Consider the following 26,062-nt stretch of genomic DNA (forward strand, 5'->3'; position numbering starts at 1 on the left):
GACAATAAAAATAAGAGTGTTTAACTTTAACAGACACAGTGTCATGCTTTATTATTTTATTACAGAGCCTGAAATATCTTCACACTTATATACCGGTATGTATTAATTTAATGAAGCTAGTCTTTTTTCAAAGTGGATTTGTGTGTCCTCTGTTGGTACTCAATAAGATCCCTAGTGTTAATTTAACTCTGAGTGCACAAATGTGCACACATTTGTATCTTCAGTGTTAAAGGCAGGGTAAACTATTTGTTTGCGTTCATATAATTGTCTCTCCTTTTTATTAAGCAAAAAATACATTTTCAATATGGGATACCAATTTTATCAAATCAGGTCACACAGGGTGAAATTGGAAGTGAAGACACAAATAAATGAGCAGACAAAATTGGTACTGAATCACTATGCAATTCGTAGCTGGGTACTCTCTTCTGATTGGCTGAAATTGGCAACCATCCTGAAACCGTATTTTCAGTTTATTGAAGTGCTGGAGAGACAGGGAGACTCCTGCTACTGAACAAACTCTATAGCAATGATTACTATCACAATTTAGAGCTCTAACCTTTGAGTTAGATGAACTGGGTATTCTACTATCTCTATAGTGGCATGTGAGGGGGAAGGTACAGTACCTCGTCTGTGTTGTAAATGATCTGGAGACCCGAGCAGATCATCTCCACCAGGTAGAGCAGGAACAGAGACACAGCGTCGATCTGGAGAGCCAAGGAGATCAAGAGAGGGACCCAAGTACAGAGCAGGATAGAGAGAGAGCCAAGGACAGAGGGACCCAAGGAGAGAGCAGGACAGAGATAAAGAGGGTCACAGACAAGTCGGACAGGAGGACAACATTTTGAACCAATTCAATATCTTGCTCATGCAGGTTAATCTAAATAGAGAAGCAAGGTTTTTTGTGATAATCGTTTTTTCTTAGACCTCAACAAATTGACACAAAATAAATTCTAATACAGTATATGTTTTGTTTTTTAATAATTGACAACGATTGGTGGGATCACTTAAGCCCTGCATTTTAGAGTACTTCAATGAACAACTGTTGACGCCTGGTCAAAGTTCACCAATGTTGGAACTAAAACTGAACGTGACACGTCAACTCGCTGGGACCGGATGCTCCCCTGCTTTGCTCCCATAGAATGGAAGTGAACAGGACATTGACAATACTGACGTGAATGCGTGATCGTGCACTCATGCATTGTTTTCCAGCAGCCAAAATGATCGCTACTGTAACCGTCCATTCTCTTCATGCTATCACATATGGCATCTGGTGTACTCAATCAAATGAAGAGCACTGTTACGAGCGCCGTGCAGTGACAATATTGAGAGCCTTGGTAAGAGTTGCATTTCCTCTGGCACAATGGGCCGTTGTTCTGCCTATTTAACCGCTGCCAGTTCACAAAAATAACCCAAAGGAGTGGGTATAAAACGATTATTATTATATATTTCATGACTATTGTCATTATGGTGACGATAGCTGATCTGCAAGTTCATATTTCACATTGCAAGGTCATGCGAGCTTGCATATCTGCTATTTTTGCTATCTTTGAACATTTTTGAAAATAAAAAATGCACTGGGCCAGCAGAGCAGCTTCAACATGCCTTGGCAGTTGGCATAGCTTTTACATGTGTGGAACTAGACTGCATACATTCCATAATTGGTGTTAAGATGATTGTGGCCTTCAAAGCAACCAAAGGTATGGCACCAGTGCACCACCATATCTTGCAAGTCTGATCGGACCCTACAAACCCTACCGCGCAGTCAGATCAGCCAACGCAGGGAAGCTGGAAAAACATTCACTAAAAACTCCGGGACAACAATCCACACGTCCCAAACTCTTCTCCCTTCTGGCTCCAAAACTAGGAAATGCACTTCCCATTGCAATCAGAACTGCAGACTCATTCCCAATCTTGCGCTGTAGTCTGAAAACCCACCTCTTCAGACTCCATCTTAGCCCATAGCACTTGCCGTAGCACTTGCCCTAGCCTCAACGACATTACAGTCGTATGCAAAGGCTCAACTTATGTGAATTGGATAGCATTTTATGTAGACATAGCACTCTATAGAGTATACGCAATTACGCATAGTTTCATTATATAGATATTCCACTGTTAAACGGATGCTAGATTCTTAGCTTACATATGATTCTTAATATTATTTTTTATGTATTTGATATAGTATTGGTATAGTATTACTATGTGTTGTCCTTGCTTATTGTAAATCGCTCTGGATTAAGAGCGTCTTCTAAATGCCTAAATAGTAAATTGTAATTGTAATGCTGTTTTAGGAACTACACCAAATATCCCATAAGCACTGGAATGGAATGACCTGATAGTTAAATATTTAACTGCTGTGCTCCTTGTCCTCTGCTGGGTCCAGAGGTACTAAAAGGGGACCGGACAATACATTCTATGGAATCTATGCCATAACAGAACAACCATAAGCAATTACTGTGGGATAACATGCTTTCAAGAGTGTACTTATTGGCTTATTTTGAACATGGTGAAGTCCAATTTTCACAGAAGGAGCCAGATATCTGAGAGAGCGTTTGTGAGTCCACGGCAATCTCGCAAAACCGCTCCAGGGATGTAAAACTCATGTTGGGGTGAGAGCCGCATGGGCCGCAATGATGCAACCGATCATGGATGGCATGCATGCTCACGCACGTTTATATACACAGCTGGCACTTGTGTTTATTATTAAATCGCAATTTACGTGTAAAAAAATCCCGGCCCAAATAATTATGCAGATACTCGTTGTTGTTTTGTCTTTTCTACCTCGCCCTTGCCCACCCTCTTTCTCCTTTCTGGAAACAACAAAAACGATGGAGCTCACACAAAAAAACGAATTTCACACACTGTTGCACACCTGTAAAGCTGTGATAGCATCAATGAAGAGGATTCTGATTGCTTGCATTGATTGCTTGCTTGCTTATTGTATTATATCAACCATTGACGAAGTTTCATGTATGAATTCAATCAGTGCATTGTTGATGTTCATTCACCTGCAGGTGGTTGTAGTCTGCGCAGGAGGGAACCTCATCTCCTGTGTCCACATTGAACACAGAGTGGAGACACTTAGACGGACTGGGATCCTGTTTAAACTGCTCCACCTGCGAGAGAGACACATAGAGAGAGAGAGAGAGAATCTGTGTTAACCATTCAACCATTCAACCAAGGAAGCAGTTTTGCACGCACACAAATCTTGTGTGCGTGAACTATTTTCTGCAACTGCAGCAGGGGAATTAGTGCCACCTTCTAGGTCAGTGGTTTTCAACCAGTGGCCCGGTGGTCCTTGAGGGGGTTCCAGGTGGTCCCCAACCACCTGGAACCCTTTAGGGGGTTCCAGGTGGTCCCCTCCTTGAGGGGGTTCCAGGTGGTCCCCAACTAAATGATGGAGAGTTGGTAACCAGATATTGACCCTTAAAAAGGACTTTAACTCTTGAGTGTAAAATTAAAACAAACAGACCCTTACGAGTTAAATTATTAAAGTTAAAGAGATAAAATCACACACACACACACACACACACACACACACACACACACACACACACACACACACACACACACACACACACACACACACACACACACACACACACACACACACACACACATGTAGCCTGACATTGGGAGGGTTTGTAATTGACAATTATGCAAGTTGAACCGAACAATGGAAGAGGACCAGATTCCCTCCCCCCAAGTACCGGTGTCGCTCTGAGCAAGTAAGATCAGAGAGACGCCCCAATGGTGAGGTGAAAGGGAGTAACATTCCTCCCTTACACTGGCTTGCTAAAAGTGCCAGATGCGCCCGTTTGTCTACAAACTGAATTAACAATCAACCACCCCTGGATTAACCTGACAGCAAAGGGGGGTTTTTGAGAGACCACAGACCGAATAAGAGAAAGAGAGAGGTGACTATCAGGACACGACCCAGGGTCAGACCCAGGTCTGACCGAGAGATGAACTCACAGGATGGATCAAGATGGGGTGTCCTACCTCGTTACATTACAACACACGCACGCACCACTGATACTCCAATCAGCAATACATGCTCCCTGTTTTTGTTCTCAATGTAATCATTTTCTACCTGTTGACATATGGAAACTATGGAACATGTAAAATGAGTGAGCGAGGCTGAAGGGAGAGTGTGTGTGTGTGTGTGTGTGTGTGTGTGTGTGTGTGTGTGTGTGCGCGTGTGCGCACACATCTGTGTACTAACGCTTGAAAGAGGAGATGGCTCAGCGATAAGGAGAGAGTGATAGGTGCCGTAAAAGCTGTAAAAACAATTCTGTTGACTCCAACTAAAACTGGTTAAAACTGGATTTGAAGTTAGACAAAGGAAAACGCCTAATTTAGTTTGAGACCCCTTTTCAATATAACGTGTGTCACCCAAGACACGTTGCTCATTTTGGTCGAGACGCTGGCTGAACCACATCAGCCGGTGCGTTCTTTTACCGGCAGCCGGGGGGCTGCACCTCCGCGAAATCACATCAGGACTTAGAGCGGTCCCGTTTGCTAACTTGTGGTTTTCCATATGAAACGATTTGATCGACTTTTTATACTTTATACTTTAACTAAACAAGGACGAGTAAAGTTACACTCGCGTGCCGCGCTGGAAACTAATTTTGTCAACTTAACCCTGGTATCCAGTTTCCGAGCGCCGCTGAGGTCTCATCATCAGAAAGGTTGGTCAAGGATGTATTTGATAACATTCAAGCTCCCAGAACGACATGATAACTAATGATAGGATTAGCTACCCTTTTACTTAGTTTTGTCATTTAAATCTTAAAAGTGACGCCAACCTAGAGCATCTCCTCGCGAGAAGATAACTTCCTCTTCCCTCTTTCTTCTTCCTAAAACTATCTTTGCATTGTGCTTGTAAACTGAACGGACCTATAGTTGAAATTGTTATTTGAGTAAGACTGGACTTTATAACGTTTGCCCTTGGCTATTTTGCACAACTCATGTGCAGACTAGTCAGAAGCAACTATACCACAGTCTACCAAATAGTATATTTTCAATGCGCAGGGTTAAGTCTTTACGGCTAATGTCCGAATTGGATTAACCCTGACGCGCCCGTTCTTGCTATGTTTTTATTTGAGTATATGACAAGTATGTTGTAACAGTATTTCGATATAATAAATATCTCATTTTGCTGGTACAATCTAAACAAATCTCCGGACTATTCTTTGATTCCGTCTGTGTGTGTTTGATTTGTTTTATATTGGGGGAACTGTAACACAGTATTTATTCATACCAGGTATTCGTAAATCACGTCTTCAGATAGACGTTTTTATGATAAGATACACAGTATGTACATGGTTTCAAATCGCTTCATTCCGAGTGGAAACTATGTGTATATTGACAGGCTAAGTGACTCACGTCTTCAATTGGACGTTAATGAGATGCAAGTAGATAGGAATTAAATGTGTATTCGATTCGCTGGCGAGTCGGGGTTGCATTTGATTTCTGGCTAATTGACATCATAATCTTGCCTAATAATCCCTACATAATGGTGTCCCGTTAACGGAACTGGTTTGCTGTGTTATATAAGACCCTTCGATGTGAGAGAAATTAATGTACATGTAATTGGAATCGAGGTTGTTTTTTTTAGAGTTGTTTTTAGAGTAAATGGTTTGATCCGCGTCTCACGCTGTGACCGTGGCTGGAACCTAGAACATTACGTTCGAATGCCCTCCGACATTTAGGTCCCAGGTTTCTGCAGAAACGGGATTACTATTTATTGGAGCGTAATTGATAAAAGTGGGCTATCGTTTAAGTGATTCTGTTTCCTAACGCCCAGTTGCACTGTCCCCGAATGTAAGCTATTTGTGGGTCATTTCAGCAACGAATGTTTGCCACTGGACTAAGCGATTAAGTTCGTATAGCGTGTATTTCGCACTATTGTCCAGGGGAACCTGAGAATTCTCTCTTTACTATAAAACGGCTCACGGCATTACAGAAAGGCCATTGGTTTAGTATGAATTTAGACTTAAGTGTCGCCATAAGTGTGCTGCTTTTTTGAGGTTGAGAGTTTAGATCGGGAGCGTAAACAAGAATCTGTACCGTGGCTAATTGACGTGATCGCAAATACAGTGTTGTTCACTGCCTGCGAATACACGTCTGCTCTGGCCACTTGCGAGATCGCCATTTTGTAAATTGGGGCGTGTCGCGCTTCCACTGTGTTTAAGGGAAGCTGCTCACGCTCGGATTGCATAATCGCCATCTTGTGTATTCCCCGTCGGCGCCCCGCCCCGTGAGGTCCGACCGCTGGGTGCGTGACGCTCTGCGTCCGGCCAGCCTGCCCATTGTTGGCAACGTGTGATACAAAGTAGGCAATCGCCCCATCTTGTGGCCGCCGGTTGTATCACACGCGTTTTATTGATCGTTGCGTTCCTCTCGGTTACATGCATGGTCGTGTTTTTGCTACTTGACGAAGATTAACACCTCTTAATCTTTGCACTTGGTGGGGACTTATTTTGCGTGTCAAAGTACACTCATTAAGTTCGCATATACTGGTAGCTCATTAATTGCCTTACTGCTGTGGGGACATTTTGCGTTGTTTGCTTGTGTTTGTAAACATATAGCGTGGTGTTGTGGTAACTCACGTAAACCCTCTTTCACGCTCATTTCAGGCAAATTCGGTTGTGGATAATTGATTTTGTGGTACATAAAGTGAAACGTTGCTGCTATTTACGGCCTGTGCCTTGGACAAAATTGGAGCATCCTTTAAATTTGCATAGCCTTTGTTCTGTGCAAAATCAAGCTTGTTTTGTTTAAGGGATACAGGTCTTTTGTTATTCGTTTAATCACACCCCTGCCCTGGCTTATTTCAGGCATTATCATTTGAATTTAAATTTGTAAGGTGGACTTTGGGTTGACTGATCGTTTTAAAATCTTTCAGGATTTCAGTCGATTCATTGGCCTGTTATGCTCAAATGGCTTTGTTTTGAAGATTACAGTTCCAATTTTGAGATGGGGATTGACTTAATTATTTTAATGATTCATTCCGATCTCTCGTTGGACGCTGGGATTTTTAAAATAAACTCTGTTTAAGTGTGTGGTTGATGTTTTAATTGACCAGGCAATTAAATTGTTGAGTTTACTTGATTAATACCATTTTGTCATTGGGAGTGTGAATTTCAAGAGATTCAGTCATTCCTTGGTGGCATTTAAAATTTAGGGCTCGAAATAACCTTCTGGCTAAATGGGTGGTGGATCTAACAACCTTTTGAGGTTTTGATCGACCAGGCAATTGGCTTGCTGGTTTAATTGGTTATTTCCGTTTGGTTGGATGTGTGGTTGATTAAACCTTTGAGGTTTGGTTGATCAGGCAATTGACTGATTGGGTTTAATTAATTATTTTAATTTTGGACATTTACAGTTTGAGATTTTTAATTCAAATTTTTTTGTGCTTATTCCCTTTTTAATTTTTATTCACTCCCTTTCTTCCTTGCAAAAGGAACTAAGGGTGTTAATAAAAAGGGGGGTTAGGGGCAGGAATAATAACACAAACGATATAGCCTTTTCACTTGTGCACAATTGTCCTCAAACCAAATTGAGGACCACAGTGCTGTTTTTACCTGAGAGGCAGCGAGGGAGCGTGGTTGTTGCATTGTTTCCTACCGCTGTCTGTTGACAGAGTTGTTGCGGCTTAGAAGCATACTGTGCTGTTAGCCAGCTACACGAACAGGGAACATGGATTGTTGCGTAGCTATAAGAAAGATGCTTAGTCTGACAGACTCTGACATTCCTAACGTCGGTCAAATAGATGCAGACACAGTCCTTTCAAATCTCCAAACTTTAGCTAGTGCTCATGCTGAATCAAGACTTTACACTGAGGCAGAACGCGAGAAATTAACTGGGCATGTATTGGCAAACTTAGTCCGGTTACATGAGCTTGATTGCTTAGCAGTCAAAGCTAACGTGGAGGCAATTGCCAGGTCTCGGCAGCAGATAAAAGACTTGACTGATGAACTTGAGTTACGAGAGACACAGGCTCGCTTGACTGATATTGTCACCAAGCTAGCCACCGCAGATAGTAAGTTGAATAGGGCTAAACAAGAGATCGCCGACCTCAAGGCGCAGTTTACCCAGTTTCAACAGACCAACAGTGACCTCGTGGAGGCACAGCTGGAAATAACTTGCTTACAGGGCACTAATTCCCCACCGGGGACTCCTCCTTTAGGGGGGAGAGATGCCCAGTTACGGCAAAGTCTGACTTTCCAAGGCACACCCATTTTGGATGTGGAAGGAAGGTCTACAGACAGGCTGGATACCGACGTCACTTTGTGCGAAGGAACAGACTTGGGTTTGTTGATAAGCACTGACTTCTATGATTCCAGCCTGACCATTCCGGTCATTGGCAAAATCCCTGCGTTACTGCAGCGGGACCAACGGTCCCCTGATGGGACGACGGCCCCTGTGAAAAGAGACTTTGATCTAGTGTCATTACAGGCGGCTGACCCAGCCCTAGCCCACATGATGGCGCTCCTTGCTGGGGACACACCAACACCTATCCCTGACACAGACAGGGACTCAACAGAGTACCTAACCCAACTACTGTTGTCAAGCGACTACATGTCACTGAGCAATGGTCTGTTGGTGTATGCTGTTGATTCATATACTTCTCCGCGTCTAGTTATACCCCAGCACCACAGGGGGGTACTATTAAGCTTCGGCCACAACCCCCCAACTGCTGTACACCGAGGTGTCGAGGCAACCTGCGATGAGTTGCGCCAGATGGCCTATTGGCCCAAAATGTACCAAGACGTGGTTCATTATGTGAAAGGTTGTTTGACGTGCTGTCAGTTCCAACCTTCAAGTCCAACCCCGAGAACACCCTTACAAGAGAGGGGAATTATGTTCCCATGGGCAGATCTGCAGATAGATTGGATTGGACCATTTGCCAGATCTTCTCAGAAGAACTTGGCAAAGAGCATGGAGGTCAAGAAAGCCCACTATGGCAAAAGGCCCTCGCAGGACCAGCTCCAAATATGGGATTTGGTTCGGTGTTCCACTTTTGCTCACCAAGAGGGGATGAACAATAGGTCCCTCCCCAAATGGAAAGGCCAAGGCAAGCCAGTGACAAAATGGGTACACCGAAACCAAATCAAATTACACACGCCCCAGACAATCACCGAACTGACCGACTCTGAGACCAAAACCAAGGCGAGAGAACTCACCGGCTGCTCTACATTGTAGAACTCTTAGCTGTGTTGTGCCTAGCCTATTGAGTTTCTCGCCTAAATAGTTTAAGCAACGTAGGACCCTGTTTCCCGTGAAACAGTAAGAAACCTCCTCCCCTACCGAAACGGGATGATCACTTGGTATGTGTAACACACACACCATTAGTAATTTTTGTTTACATTTTCTTGTTTTATTATTATAAAAAACGACCTCAAAGTGCCTGTGCAGAATAATGCTTCCTAAGATAGAGGGTTGACCTTTTGTTCCGTTTCCTGACTCGGTGTGAGACATGATCAAACATCAACCTCGCTAGCGGAATGAATTCAAACCTGTAGGTGCACTAGCCTGCTAAACCACCTGTGGTCACAAAATGTAGTTACTGTTTTGTTTTCTACCATTAGAGTGTGAGCCATTGCTCCTTAGTTTTTTCGTTTGTTTGTTTTTACCAGACAAAATAATTATTCCCACTAGACGTTGAGCCATTTGCTCCTTATAGTCTGTTATCGTTTGAATTTTATTTTAACAAACGAAAGTATTATTTCCTCTCTTCTACTCTGGCCCTTGTTCCACTTTTCTCTTCTCTATCACCCTGGTTAGACCAGTACAACTTTATCAATAGGAGTAGAGAGCTCAGTGTAAAATGACTTAGGAGAAACCATGTCGTTTTGGGTGCATGATGTGGTCAATAACACTTTGACCTGCCAGCAATGACATGTTTTGACATTGTTGTGTTTCCCCTGGGAGCGTATGGTCGTGCTCGGGGAAGCCTTACACCCACCTGAATGACATTACAGACACTGCCTCCTGCCTCTCTCTCCCTCACATGGATGTTACCCCGCACCTAGCGGAACCTTGCATCCGCCTGGATGACACTACAGACACTGTCTCCTGTCCGCTCTTTCTTCCCCACATGAATGCTACGCCATGCCTGGAGGGCATTACACCCAGCTGAATGACAGTGTTTTGAATGAATTGACATTGTTTTGTTTCCCCTGGGAGCGTATGTCGTGCTCGGGGAAGCCTGAATGACCTTCAGACACTGTCTCCTGTTTCTCTCTCTCATGGATGCTGCTCCGTGACTAGCGGAACCTGGCATCCACCTGAATGACAGTGTTTTGAATGAATTGACATTGTGTTGTTTCCCCTGGGAGCGTATGTCGTGCTCGGGGAAGCCTGAATGACATTCAGACACTGTCGCCTGTGCACTCTCTCATGGAATCTACTCTGCACCCAGCAGAACTCTACACCTACCTGAAACGACCGTACAGACACTGCCTTTCCTACCTTTCCCCTGTGTCACAGGTGCTATCCTGGGCATCCAAGGGAGTGCTACGAACATTGACACCACTACAGGGGAACGCGACCCCACTGTCGAAAAAGGGGCCCTATGGGCAAGACAGACACCCCATTGGCCTCAACTTGACATCTTGTCCCGAATGGAGGTCAGGATATGTAACTAGGCCAAACGAAGGTCCACGAACGTTGTCTCTTCATTTATCCTAGAGAGGGGATATGTAGCCTGACATTGGGAGGGTTTGTAATTGACAATTATGCAAGTTGAACCGAACAATGGAAGAGGACCAGATTCCCTCCCCCCAAGTACCGGTGTCGCTCTGAGCAAGTAAGATCAGAGAGACGCCCCAATGGTGAGGTGAAAGGGAGTAACATTCCTCCCTTACACTGGCTTGCTAAAAGTGCCAGATGCGCCCGTTTGTCTACAAACTGAATTAACAATCAACCACCCCTGGATTAACCTGACAGCAAAGGGGGGTTTTTGAGAGACCACAGACCGAATAAGAGAAAGAGAGAGGTGACTATCAGGACACGACCCAGGGTCAGACCCAGGTCTGACCGAGAGATGAACTCACAGGATGGATCAAGATGGGGTGTCCTACCTCGTTACATTACAACACACGCACGCACCACTGATACTCCAATCAGCAATACATGCTCCCTGTTTTTGTTCTCAATGTAATCATTTTCTACCTGTTGACATATGGAAACTATGGAACATGTAAAATGAGTGAGCGAGGCTGAAGGGAGAGTGTGTGTGTGTGTGTGTGTGTGTGTGTGTGTGTGTGTGTGTGTGTGTGTGTGTGTGCGCGTGTGCGCACACATCTGTGTACTAACGCTTGAAAGAGGAGATGGCTCAGCGATAAGGAGAGAGTGATAGGTGCCGTAAAAGCTGTAAAAACAATTCTGTTGACTCCAACTAAAACTGGTTAAAACTGGATTTGAAGTTAGACAAAGGAAAACGCCTAATTTAGTTTGAGACCCCTTTTCAATATAACGTGTGTCACCCAAGACACGTTGCTCATTTTGGTCGAGACGCTGGCTGAACCACATCAGCCGGTGCGTTCTTTTACCGGCAGCCGGGGGGCTGCACCTCCGCGAAATCACATCAGGACTTAGAGCGGTCCCGTTTGCTAACTTGTGGTTTTCCATATGAAACGATTTGATCGACTTTTTATACTTTATACTTTAACTAAACAAGGACGAGTAAAGTTACACTCGCGTGCCGCGCTGGAAACTAATTTTGTCAACTTAACCCTGGTATCCAGTTTCCGAGCGCCGCTGAGGTCTCATCATCAGAAAGGTTGGTCAAGGATGTATTTGATAACATTCAAGCTCCCAGAACGACATGATAACTAATGATAGGATTAGCTACCCTTTTACTTAGTTTTGTCATTTAAATCTTAAAAGTGACGCCAACCTAGAGCATCTCCTCGCGAGAAGATAACTTCCTCTTCCCTCTTTCTTCTTCCTAAAACTATCTTTGCATTGTGCTTGTAAACTGAACGGACCTATAGTTGAAATTGTTATTTGAGTAAGACTGGACTTTATAACGTTTGCCCTTGGCTATTTTGCACAACTCATGTGCAGACTAGTCAGAAGCAACTATACCACAGTCTACCAAATAGTATATTTTCAATGCGCAGGGTTAAGTCTTTACGGCTAATGTCCGAATTGGATTAACCCTGGCGCGCCCGTTCTTGCTATGTTTTTATTTGAGTATATGACAAGTATGTTGTAACAGTATTTCGATATAATAAATATCTCATTTTGCTGGTACAATCTAAACAAATCTCCGGACTATTCTTTGATTCCGTCTGTGTGTGTTTGATTTGTTTTATATTGGGGGAACTGTAACACAGTATTTATTCATACCAGGTATTCGTAACTCACGTCTTCAGATAGACGTTTTTATGATAAGATACACAGTATGTACATGGTTTCAAATCGCTTCATTCCGAGTGGAAACTATGTGTATATTGACAGGCTAAGTGACTCACGTCTTCAATTGGACGTTAATGAGATGCAAGTAGATAGGAATTAAATGTGTATTCGATTCGCTGGCGAGTCGGGGTTGCATTTGATTTCTGGCTAATTGACATCATAATCTTGCCTAATAATCCCTACACACACACACACACACTTTTTTTGTGTGTGATTGGTCTGATTATGCACTGATTATGTCGTGTGTTCTGCAGTACTTGTTGTGCAATGGTGCGATGCAAAAATAGTGAAAATAGCAGAACTACGATCTCTGCTATTTTCACTATTTTGTAAAAAAACATTATCGTTCATTATTGTGATCGAGGCAAAAGTTTGAAATAATCGTGACATTAATTTGAAGTCATCATTGCTCAGCCGAACCCTGTACCCCCTCCCCGTCTCCCATTTCATATGCTCCCCCCCCCCTGCTTTTTGGAGACCCCCGCTCTGTCCCAGTTTCAAACAACACACTGCTCCAGTTCCATCGGTCCCACCGCTGGGACACGTGCACGCTCGCTGCTGCTGTGCACGTTTGGCTGGAACCGCAGAGAGAGATGCACATGGAGACAATGGAAGTGCTAACAAACAGCCGCACTGTGCTACTTTAGTCTTGTGGTTTTTAAGCGCTTTCAGCACTTAAGGCACATCATCATACATCATTTAAATAGTAAACCTCTCTTGGGGTTCATCCTGGTGGAAATGGGGATACCGGATAAATAAGGCTGTAGTGGCACGCCGTCTAGTTTTTTACCACTTTGTCGAGTAAGTTTAACAAAACATGGACGAGAAGACAAAATAACTCTTCCGTAAAAGGTTTTACTTAGAAAACACAAACATTTACAGTGCCAAACCGCATGGCCCAAAATAATGTGTTGCTTTCTCTAAACTAAATGACTGTGACATCATCATATTCATATGCAGTACATAGGACTATGTCTAAGAATTTTAAACATCAAACACATTATCACTTGATTGAAACCTTTATTTATTCTCGAAAGAGCAATTGAGGTTCTCCCTCATTTTCAATGGTGACGAGATTACATACATTATTATGAAACAGTTTATACTTATACCTTAAATCAATCAACCGTTGCTGTGCTCAAATGTCCTGCCATCTGTGTGATTAGCACAAATAGCTTTAGCTGACACTTCTCATGGTTTAAGTAATGATTCAACGACGGATTGCAAATTGTCGGGTTGAACTTGTCACATGTAATCGGGAGACTGAAATGACCGGTGTTCCTTTTCAAATTGTTAACTGTTATGTACTTGAAGCACCCAAGGCGCTGCGCCAATCAGCGACAATATTATTCTGTAGATCAGTATATAGAGCGAGTATTCAGAACAACGAGGCACCAGGACATAATTCCCCATTCATTTTTCCCATAGGCGTTTCAAAAAAGATGTATTTAAAGATCTGTAAGCCTCGGACAAAGCCAACAGCCGAGTTGACAAATCATGACAATAAACATTTTTTTGGGGCCGAACAAATAATTAGAAAGAAGTGTTGTACCCTGCCCTTTTTTACTTTTTCCTAATTATTTGTTGGGCCCCAAAAAATCGTTTATTGACATGATTTGTCAAATAAATTATTTCCTGGTGCCCTCGTCGTTCTGGGGGGGGGGACTGCGACGTTCCATGTTTGGTTTGATTCATCCAGCTTCAAACGACAGCAACATGGGGGAAATGACAATATACAAGCTTACACTCCCGTGGAGTGAAATTAACACTGTAAATTAACGCTGCAAAGGTCACCCTAAATGTCTAAAACTGTAACTTTTCAGGATTCAAATACTTTTTTTTTTGTTGCATAAGTAGCAAAAAAAAAGAAAGTAGCAAAACCCACTGATTCACGTCACATTTCGAGCTTGCAGATCTGCAACTTTTTGTACTTTTGTGTGACGCTTTAGTATGATCGACAAGTAGGGCACAAATGTAGAACAAAAAAAACCTAAAAGTTAAAATATGGAGAAAGGAAGTTTCGGCCTGACAGAAACGATAACGTGGTATGTGCCTGCAATGAAAACAAGCCTCTGAATTGGTATTTGAGTTTACTCCCGAGTCCTGAGGTGACATCCCACTGAGCGTGTGGTCCTGCTCAATCTCCTTGGGCACTAGGCTGCATCGGGTGGCTGGGAAGGAGGCCTGATTCTATATCTATATGTGCTGCAAATGTTTCTCTACTCGCAGAAGAAGCATTTCTGCCTCATTGTATTACTATTTTAACCATGCAGCCTATGAATATATTTGACATTGCTCGTACTATTATTGATTCTGTGACTTCTTCTTGAAATAGGAAATTGTTTGGGAGATTGAACGAGAGAAAAAAAATCTTCCCACATAAGACTTGTGATCTGAATTTGAAAAGAGCACATATAGCGCTTTTTACTCTATAGTAAACCAAATAGATGATGAAATTACTATCAATTGACATCACCCAGTCTTGCTCTACAGTATGTTGTATAAGAGTGTTTGTTCAGTAACCGAAAAGGCATGGATACCAATTGTATCCAATCAGGAGAGAGAACTCACACAGGATACATGATAAATAAGTGAAATTGGAAGTGATGACACAAATAAATCAGAACTGGAACACAATAAAATTGAAACTGATAAATTGGCACTCTCTCCTTATTGGATACAATTGGCAACCGACCTGCAAATGTATGGTGTGTTTATTGAAGAACTGGAGAGACAGGGAGACCCCTGTTAGTGAACAAACACTCTATAGCAATGATTACTATTGATGGATCTAACCCATGGATTCTCCATGAAGCAGTGCCCTGTAGGCCAGGTGTAGCTAATCAGTTAATGTTAAACGTGAGTAATGGCTGCGCCCAGGGCACTCCTCTGTGGATTCGACAATACAAACACAATTGGCCCGTGTTCTGGGGAGGGAAGCTGGGCGGGGAGGGTGGTATTTGTCGCTGCACCTACAGGCTATGGGCTGGGGTGGCACCCGTCAGCAGGGAGTGTTGGGCGGGAAGAGTAGGATGAAGGCATATCCTCCTGGTGGGGGCTCCTCACTGGTAGATGACGAGTCAGTAGGATACAACAGCAGTGACAACGCAAACACGTGTGTGTGTGTCTAATGGGGGGGATGCATGTTCTTTGGAATTAAGTTAGGTGTCTAATCTAAAAGAAATACATGTTCTCTATAAGTGACAGAGACAGCGGTCTTAACGGGGTGCTGCTCAGTCTAATTAACTGTGTAAATGCTGCCTTGTAATTAAGACGCTAAAGCTCTCCCCTAAATTAGGTTGTCAAGGTCGACGTGAAATGAAACATAATGGCCGTGAAAGGCATACATGTACACATGCTGCGTTCAAACACACAGCAGGACCACAATGTATTGTATGGAAAAACACAAGTAGTAGATTGGAGTATGGGTATTATTATACCGTAGAGAGAGAGAGAGAGAGAGAGAGAGAGAGAGACGCTTGCAAATGAACCAAGTTGGTACCTGGATCTCCAGATATGAAGATCACGACACTGACCTCATCAAACCCTGGTTTGACATACAAGATCTGTATATATGGAGCCGGCCAGCAACTCTACATCTGACCTCACCGACACAAGATTAATAGTTTAACTCCTGCTTCTCAACTGTGCCGTATTCGCCCTCAGGGCGTCTTACTGGTTCATAATACATGAGAAGAGGGCAAGCCTACTTACATGCACGTGTGTGTCACACACTGACAATAGCAGATCTACTGTACAAGCTCACAGCAACATGTGAGCTTGTAGATCTGATCACGTGCTGTGTGTGTAGCAGTAGTGGCTCAGAGCCTCTGCCTGATGACCTAAAACCCTAATATCTCCCCTGGGCTAGGGGGGGATTCCCTTTAGTCTATTGGATAAGATGTTGGCCTTCCACGTGGGAGATCTGGGTTCGAATCCCAGGCGTTACAAGCCATACCTAATCACAATATATATTATTTTCATAATTGTCATGATCGTTTCCACGTTGAACCATTTTCATACAAATAGATTGGATATTTCCACTGTTTTATCAGTGTGTATGTCAGTATGTAGGTATGTCGGTCATTTCTTTATATGTTGCCAGACAGAATTCATTCATTCTGTTCATTCATTCATAAGTTTCAATGGTCAATACCAAAAAATACACTTAAATCATTCATCACAATTACTTGAGTGATGGGTAAACTTGAGTCAACTTGAGTCAAATGTCACGACGGCGACAGCCCTAGTCAAGGGTTAGTAGCGGGTGTAACGATACATTTTAACAGCGATGCGATTTGTGTCACGATACACATACGATACAGATTATTTTTATTCCAAATGATACGATACAAAGTCAAATGATACGATATGTTGGTTTTTACATAATGATATAGTTTGAGTTTTGAAATAAAAATATGATGTAGTTACTATATCATTACTACCCCTAAGGGTTAGTCCAAACTCACCTTGTCAGCTTGTCTCATGTAGCAGTAGAGGATTCCTCTCATGCACTTGATGGCAGAGTGCTCCAGCTCGTGCGTCCGCCCCATGTCATCATCAATGCGCCTGCACAGGGGGGGGGGGGGGGGGGAACAACACAACCACGTGAACACAATGAAATCACTCGCTCCACAGTAGCACGTAGCCATACTAACAATTGAGTACCACAGATGAAAAACAGTCTAAGTCCAAATTTCAGACTGACCCCTCCACGAAAAGGCCTTGTTGTCCTGAACCCTTATCTATCATTTATATATTATGGATCAATAGTGTGGACTTAGACTGTTATTCGTCTGTGGTACTCAATTACACAATCTCTGAATGCTACAGTATAATATTCTGTAGCATTCAGAGGTTGTCTGAATGGTGTACTCTATATTATAGTCTGATGTCTATATGATAGAGTCTGGATCTACATCACCTGAAAGCAGAGAAAGGAAGCCGATATGCGTTAGTTATTTCTGTTCATGGGAATATATTTCAAATATCATTAAAATAGTTTGGAATTCCCATTTCTGACTAGCAGAAAGCTGTATAATGCTTCGACTAATTTGATTTTCAGTAGGACAAATTAAGTGACTGCAAAGACAAAACGGAAGCGGAGAGTAGGTGGTGTATAAACTTTACTAGGAGGAAACATACTGGCTCAAGAGACTGCTTGCTCCTTAATGGCCAGGGAGATGAAATGCATTTTAAGTTGAAATGATATACAGTGCTTTAAACAACAACCTTCCACATCACAACCAAACTCAAGCAGAGGACACAGCACACAGCTTTTCATCTGTCATCAAAGAGCTGTTTTCAAAGTGCTCCATGGGGCATTCATTATTGCTTGCACGCACTCTCATTATCGCACACACGTACAGTACCTCAAGAAGAAACGCATATCTTTATAATGACACACTTTCATCATTTATTTCCACAAATACAAAATTACAAAGTAATTGTACTGTTTGCTGATGTTATCTGATAGGTCTTGACACAGAGTTTCTCGTAACTTTGACTCACTATGTTTGACTCTGTAGTAACCACATGAACCCTAGTGTCAAAATTCAGCAAAAATAGCAGATCTACAAGCTAGCTAGGGGGCCTAAAATAGACCCGCGGGGAACTCCGGTCAGAAGAAGTACAGTATAATAGGGTTTAAGTTGTAAAAGATTTCCTATTGTTTTTAATTACAAAAAGCAGGAGACAGAGTGGCCTTGAGATTAGAGGAGTGCGTTTGAGACCGAAAGGTTGCCCGTTCCATTCCCCGGACAGGCAGCAAACATCCTAACCCTACACCGCTGAAGTGAGAAAAAAACCTATTCAGTTAAAAATCTGTTGAGGCTTATGTTAAACGTGCACACACGCACGCACACTTCAAGAATTACACGGTTGCGTGAAATAAAAGTGCAAAATCTGACCTTTACAAGTGATACACTCACCGAAAATGAACAAAGGGACAGCCTCTACCAGGTACATGACAAATTGTTGAGACTTATTTTTCAAAATCACTACCGTCCAAATCCAATCTGTGCCAGACGTTAAAATGTGAAAAACAAAGAATAAGAAAAAAATACATGTGATTATGAAAGAGTATCCTCTGCTTTAGCCCTGTCAACCACACCCCCAGGCTAGAGGGGTCTGTCCTTATCTTTTTTTCCTCTGCCTGGACCAGTTTTCTCAAGGGCCCGCTCTCACTGCTTTGCCGTTATCGCTCAGCCTTGCCCTCTTCTCCTCTCCTCAGCCATCTGCGTTCTGCTCTCCTGAGCTGTGCCAGATGGCTGGCAGCCATACTGTACCTGCTCCTCCAGCAGACTGCTGCCTGTTGGCGTTCTGTCAGTAAGGCTTCCTGCCGGCCCCATCTTCTTATGCAGACTGCTGCCTGTTGGCGTTCTGTCAGTAAGGCTTCCTGCCGGCCCCATCTTCTTATGCAGACTGCTGCCTGTTGGCGTTCTGTCAGTAAGGCTTCCTGCCGGCCCCATCTTCTTATGCAGACTGCTGCCTGTTGGCGTTCTGTCAGTAAGGCTTCCTGCCGGCCCCATCTTCTTATGCAGACTGCTGCCTGTTGGCGTTCTGTCAGTAAGGCTTCCTGCCGGCCCCATCTTCTTATGCAGACTGCTGCCTGTTGGCGTTCTGTCAGTAAAGCTTCCTGCCGGCCCCATCTTCTTATGCAGACTGCTGCCTGTTGGCGTTCTGTCAGTAAGGCTTCCTGCCGGCCCCATCTTCTTATGCAGACTGCTGCCTGTTGGCGTTCTGTCAGTAAAGCTTCCTGCCGGCCCCATCTTCTTATGCAGACTGCTGCCTGTTGGCGTTCTGTCAGTAAAGCTTCCTGCCGGCCCCATCTTCTTATGCAGACTGCTGCCTGTTGGCGTTCTGTCAGTAAGGCTTCCTGCCGGCCCCATCTTCTTATGCAGACTGCTGTGGGATCTTCTTATACAGTGGTTCTCAACACATTTCACGTCAAGGTCCATCATTTATTCAGCATTTGAGCCACGGACCACCATTTGATGAGATTTAGCCTCTCAGATCCAAAACTAAAGAATATTTTGTTGTAGTTGGATAAGATTTTGTGCACAATTCCATGCTGTATTGATGTGGTATCATAGGAGAGATAACAGGCAAACGTTAATCAAAATAAGAATTGGATTACAATATTTAGTTCTTGTAAGTAGCCATGGTGCAGGTGTTTAACAATAATTTAACTCTTGAGAGTGTAAAATGAAACAAAACATTTGGTTTCATTTTACCATTTTAGATCTAATAAGAACTCTCCATCATTTAGCTGGATAGTGGGACCACCTGGAACGCCTCAGGGACAATTCTGCATTTCAAGGGACAGTTGGCAACCCTAGTGGTTATCACTCTTATCACTCAGCATGCTCTCTCCTTCAACGTGGCTAGCCACAGATCAATTCCACTCACGCTCTTCAGCTTCAGATGGTTGCCATGTCAGAGGCCTCTTACAAGTGGTTCCAGGGACAGGGCCCTCGGTGTCTGGCTGAACAACACAAGCTTGGTATTAGAGGTGTAGAGGTCTTGCACATATTTTCCATGAATGCCTACAGCAGCTGAGATGCTGTATGTTACAACACAAAACTGACACTGACTCAAAACAATGAGACAAAAACAAAACAAAATAAAGTCAAGTATCAAACGTTACCAACCACTTTCAGCCTGGCGCCCACATTTTGGGCATGTCATTATAGGGTATTATCAAAAAAAGAAAAAAACACAAAAAAGTACATTTACATTTGACTGCACATCACAGTGCAATTCATTGTTTACTTGCATATAAGCTATTTATTATTTTACGACAAAGTACATACAGTAGCATAGAAAATGTACAATTTAGGCATCTCTTATCCAGAGCAACTTACAATAGGAAGGTAAACACATACATATAGAATGCAGATAGACAGTGTAGTGCCTCAGTAAACTAGGAGCATAAGTAAACCAACAATATACTATCTGAATTACACTGTGGTTAAGAAAAAACAGGAGACCAAAAACATAACAAATGACCAAGGCAAGTATGCATTATGTCACGAAGTAAGTGCCAAACATTGTTGCTATAAGCCTATTTTCAAATTGTGCATTGAGCTTTTAAATAATACTAATAATACTACTGTTAAATGGTAAATGGTAAATGGTGCATTTATATAGCGCCTTTATCCAAGGCGCTTTACATAGATTGTGCATTACATTCACCCATTCACACACACATTCATACACCGATTGCGGCGGAAGCCATGCAAGGTACCAACCAGCACATAGGGAGCAATTTGGGGTTCAGTGTCTTGCCCAAGGACACTTCGACATGTAGACAGGAGGAGCCGGGATTCGAACCGCCGACCCATGGATCATTGGACGACCTGCTCTACCTCTTGAGCCACAGTCGCCCCTCTACACTGTTGTACTACTACTACTACTAATAATAATAATACATTTGTAAATTCAGTGATCTAATTATGCATGAATGAATGAAACATCCAAATTAATTCCATTTGTTTTTCTTACCTGATCTGAACACCCACTGCCGAATTGCCGATCCATCTCCAGATTGTTTAACAAGCTGCTCACAGAGAGTGGTTATGTCTGATCCAACCAGAAGGAGTCACTGTGGTGCAGTGACAAAGTGCAGAGTCCCCTGACAGCTTCCCACCCACGGACACCGACCCACCCACGGACACCGACCAACCGTGTTGGTTGGAGCGCCCGTCCAAAAGCCTGAGGCACCCTAGACAGAACCGAGGCCCAGTGGTGGTGGGCAGAGTGATTTAACCCTGCACCTCATTTTGTTGAGAATGCCTTTTTTCCCCCCAAGAAACTAGTTTTTTCTCAGCGTGTTGCTAACACAGTTTCTGAGAGATGGAATCAAGGACACTTAATGAAAAGTGCCTGTTCGGTGATTTGAAACAATGGCCCACTGTGTTTTCCATCAAACTACACAGGGACAGGCTGGCTCCGTGTGCCTTTGTGTGTGCATGCGCGAGCATGTGTATGTGTGCTGTACCTCTGTGTACTGTAGAAGTGTTTCACAACCTGTGGGCGGGGCCCCACTGGTGGACAGTGAGGATATTGCAATATATAGGCACAAATAATACAAAAATTAAGATTTAATGATAAAATTAAATAACATTAAAGGGTGTTTTTGATCAAAGCCGGAACACAATTGATTAATTGGTTTTTTTACCACCTATCGGACCGCTTACCACGGCAGGCGTGTTAAGTATTCTATGAGTTACACCATTGAATTATTGTTATTTACACGAGTAGTGGTTTATTTTCCATATATTGTTGTTCAATGGACACACTGCACAATGCACTCTATTTTGTTACTCTATAAAGTTCATTACACACCTGTAACAAACCGGACCATGGTTCACTTGGTAGCGGACCAAGTTTGGACTTTTCCGGGCAGACTATGGTCCACTTGTTTGATTTCTCAGTGTGTCCCTTATCAGTTCAATAGTCTTCCAAATAATTACATATTAAGTAATAAGCCAATAAAGTAGGCTGATGTGTCTGTGTCCTACATATACCTCTACTGTGTGGATAAAATTGCATCATGTGAACTAATATCGTTCCAGATGTTCTACACACAGTACTGAAAACCAGGTGAACACATAATTGATTGTGTCTTTTAACCTTTGCTTTTATGAAATATCCGAGACCATTAGGGTTTTATGGAAGATGCTTTGGAACATATTGCTAGTTTGACCTCTTCAAATGTTCTAATTCTATGGAATCCAAATAACTGAAATCAGTCGTGGCGACTGAGAACTTTACTCCATGTGTGTACACTCACCTGTAGGCCAGGGCCAGAGCCCAGGCCCCAGCAGCGCAGTACAGACAGTCCCTGACCTTGGCCTCCTTGCAGGAGGTGTGGGTCTTGACAGGGAACAAGCCGGTGGTGGGGCTCTGGTAGTTCAGAATAGTGGTCTTCACTATAGAGAGAGCAGAGACAGAAGGTACGGTGAAAATAAATACTTCAAAATATAAAAGGTGCTGTGTCCACACAAACATTTCCCCCCCCCTTCATTCACTGTTTCAAATCATCATAGGCTACATCAGCATTTCTTAAAGTGGGTGCCGTGACACCGTAGGGTGCTGTGACACAATTCCAAGGGTGCTGCCAAATAATTGGATATTTGGAATTCCACCTAGACCCTCTATACTTACTAAAACAGACCAGAGTGACACTGCACGGCGGTGTGTTCTTTTTCGATCCACACCAAATCTCTGGCATTTGGAGATTCTGAGGTTCAAGTAGCTCAATGTCAAGTAGTTATTTTAAATCTATCCTAATGCAAACGGATCTTCTCTCAAGTTTTCCTCGTGACATACTGTAGCTTAGTGGGGAAGATTAATGGTAATGTGACAAAGGTGCTGTAAAGTAACAGTGACATTAAGGGGTGCTGTGATTGAAAAACTAAATTAAAGGGCCTTGAGCCAAAACTTTGAGAACCACTGCCACAGGCTACATACATAATTGATTTTAATGGGCATTAGCCCTAATCAGCCCAATGCTGTAGTTGAGGCCTTATCCAACAAGCCCCGAGTTTTAAAAACTTTGCAACGATGAACGCCAGGCGATTATGTGTTTATTATGCCATACTCATAGCCTCATTTATTCACGTTACGATTTATTCACAAAGTTAACTTTGGTGTCCGTTGATGAGGATCTGCCCGGGGCGGCCCGGTAGATCAAAACGTACTGTGTGTGACACATTGTGAGCTATGAGCTATGAACATCTTGAACAAAATATGTTCGGATGGGGGGTCTGTGTCCATATCACGATATCAGTGATGTTCACAATATTCACTACTTTTGTGCAACACTCTTGTATGATGATGAAGTAGGGCATCCATTAAAAAAAAGAAAAAGCATATTATTTATAGTTGAAAAATGGAGAAACAAGGTTTCTGCCCAACAACCACTGCAGCTCAATAAGTGCTTAGTGGTCTCTGTTGCATCAAGTTTAAAACTTTATTCTCAGGCCTGCAGGCTGCAGGATACATCTATGAATTCCTATATTTTGGTAACTGCGTCTTTTTTTAAACACCATTTTCTGTGCGTAAGTGAAAGTGAAATAGCCAACACAGCAAAATGTAATTTTTTGCCCCAATCTGAGAAATGTTTATTCAATCGGGACAGGCCCATGTTCAATCAAGTGTAGGTGTGGTTAAAGGGATAGTTCACCCAAAGTATGGTGTACTTTCTATCAGTTACACACCCCATGAAGCCTTGAATTCATGGAGATTTATTTGTTTTTGTCACATTCCTAAGCCAATAATTTGATGACCAGCAGAGGAGACTCAATGGAGACTCTTTGAGTCTCCTACCGGAGACATGGCACCACAGATAGATTGTCAACGTACGAAGCCTAGTGGCGCGCTTTGACACACTTTACCAGTTTTAAAGCCATGCTGTCAAGAACGCCTGCCTGGTTGTCAAGTTTTGTAGAACTCACAATGATACAATACATAACCATGGTAAAACTGGTGCATTAATATCAGTGCCTTCTTTATGAATATGATGTGCCTTACATTCACCCATTCGTTCATTCATTGACAGAACACACATTCACAAACTGATGGCAGAGGAAACCATGCTGGGCACCAACATGCTCATCGGGACGACGGGAATCAAACCGGAAATCCTCCAATTCCCAAGTGGCCGTTCTCTCAGTGGCACTGCCACTGTCGCCCCAGCATGGTTTGCATAATTTGTCAACGGAAAAAGCTATTTTCTGCAAACAATTTCCCAAGGATATGGATGTTTCATGGGTTTTAAGTGAAAGTAGACTCTTCGCTTCCCCTACTAAATACGATAACTGTGGAAATATCCATGATATTGATATTGTTCAATATTAAATAGGTACTATACTAGAGTTGACCCGACAAGAGGTCACCATTACTGCTGGCAAAGCAAGTTAACAGGAAGGTGTGAAATGTGACACCTCCGTCTCCCTCTAAGAGAATGTCAGTGCTTGTAACTATTGTATGTACCAATATTTGTCTACTAAAACTCCTCAGTGTAATTATCCATTGAATGTCTAATTATTGTAATGTAGCAGTAATGTATGGATTGAATGTATAGACTTGGAGTAGTCAGACAAAGGACTGCCATAATGAAGCAAGCCGGAGAAACTTCCTCAAATAGGCCTCACACACAACGGGGGTGCTGATAAGAGGTGAACAGCCAGAAGTTGTGTAAACAAGAGTTCCTCAACCACTTCTCCCTCCAGCATGCTTCTCCCATGCCAGACATGGCTAGCACATGTCAGTGGGGTAATACTTCCTGGTCTTTCAACCAATAGTAAGGCCATGGTGCAGCAGCCAATTGAATGTTAGCTGATGTGAACCTGCCCAACAGGGCAGGTCTAAGGAAACAGAGGGTTTAAATGGCCTTGCGCCAGTTTCAATAGGTTAGATTCAGCAACCAAGGAAGAATCCACACCTCATGTAACCACATGGACATGATGAACAACAACTCACATTAGACCAATGGTAATTATTGATACATAATGCAAACTATTAATAATCAATGAATAATGTGTTATCCATGTGTTGTAACCTGCCTGTAATTGACAAATGCTATGTGTATCTCTGTCTTATCTGTACAGGTTTTTTACCTAAACGAACCACTAAACGAAACTAAACGAACCTAACTAACGTCTAACCTAAACTGGGTTAAAACTAACCCTTAAACCAATCCTAGATAATTAGTTCATGTGTTTAAATGTATGTTTGTTAAACGACAATAAAAGTATAAAAGACACTTGGGTTATATTATTTAGACAGTTTGAGTAAAGACATACTCTTTTGTGCAGTTGTGGCCTTTCAGTAGGCGTAGCTATGGACCATGATGCTATCAACTTAGCAAGTTAAATCGTGGATAGCTATAAAACTGAACAATAACATAGGGACCCTGCGGGAATTAGGACTCTGGAAACATAGGACCCTGTGTACATAAAAAACACAGAAAATAAAGGAACCAAACATATGCCACTGTAACATTCAATTGTATATAAACACATATACATAAAGAGAGAAACATAAATAGTTGGAGTTAGTTTGGAGAAGTGCTACTTCTCTATATGGTTACATGCCCATACAACTGTACAATTGTGGAAGACAGCCGACCTACTACAGTATCTCATTGTTATGTCACATATTTGGCTTTGAACCAGGTGACTTTTTTTGTTGTTGCTCTTTACCCTTTTTTTCTCCCCAATTTAGCCGTTATGCCAATGAATTCCTCCCCACACACATTGTTGTGTTAACGTATAGTGAGGAGCCCACACCGGGAGGACCTAGAGAGCCTTCATCTTATTCCTCTCATCCAACCCTTCCTGCTGACTGGCTTCGCCCCCAGTCCATGCAGAGTACATGCAGTGACACATATCAGAACCCCCGACCAGCCTCCCTCCCCCCGAACACGGGCCAATTGTGTTCGTATACGCTCGGAAAAGCCGGATGCACCCCAGTGTATTTGAACCCACAACCACCAAGGTGGTAGCCTCGTTCCCAGCCTTACTCATCTGCAAAGAGAAAAGCCTGGTCACGACCTAAGGCAGAGAGTGCTGTGACGACCCGCCTCCCTCAATCTTGGTCGGCTTTCTCCATGGAGGGAGGAATG

The 26,062-nt window shown here is 42.9% G+C and overlaps 1 protein-coding gene across 6 annotated transcripts in view; it reads right to left on the reverse strand.

Moving 5' to 3' along the window:
* phkb (phosphorylase kinase, beta) overlaps window positions 1–26,062 on the reverse strand; it is a 153,396-nt gene that overhangs the window by 112,546 nt on the left and 14,788 nt on the right. For all 6 annotated transcript variants that reach the window (XM_079497969.1, XM_079497968.1, XM_079497973.1 and 3 more), the window contains 4 exons: window positions 22,226–22,364; window positions 16,899–16,998; window positions 3,006–3,113; window positions 624–704 (listed from right to left, as the gene is read on the reverse strand). In XM_079497969.1, coding sequence (XP_079354095.1) covers window positions 624–704; window positions 3,006–3,113; window positions 16,899–16,998; window positions 22,226–22,364 — 428 coding nt within the window. The remainder of the gene's footprint in view (window positions 1–623; window positions 705–3,005; window positions 3,114–16,898; window positions 16,999–22,225; window positions 22,365–26,062) is intronic.

The sequence above is a fragment of the Electrona antarctica genome (genome assembly GCF_951216825.1).
Source record: "Electrona antarctica genome assembly, chromosome: 3".
In the NCBI taxonomy this organism is placed as follows: Eukaryota; Metazoa; Chordata; class Actinopteri; order Myctophiformes; family Myctophidae; genus Electrona; species Electrona antarctica.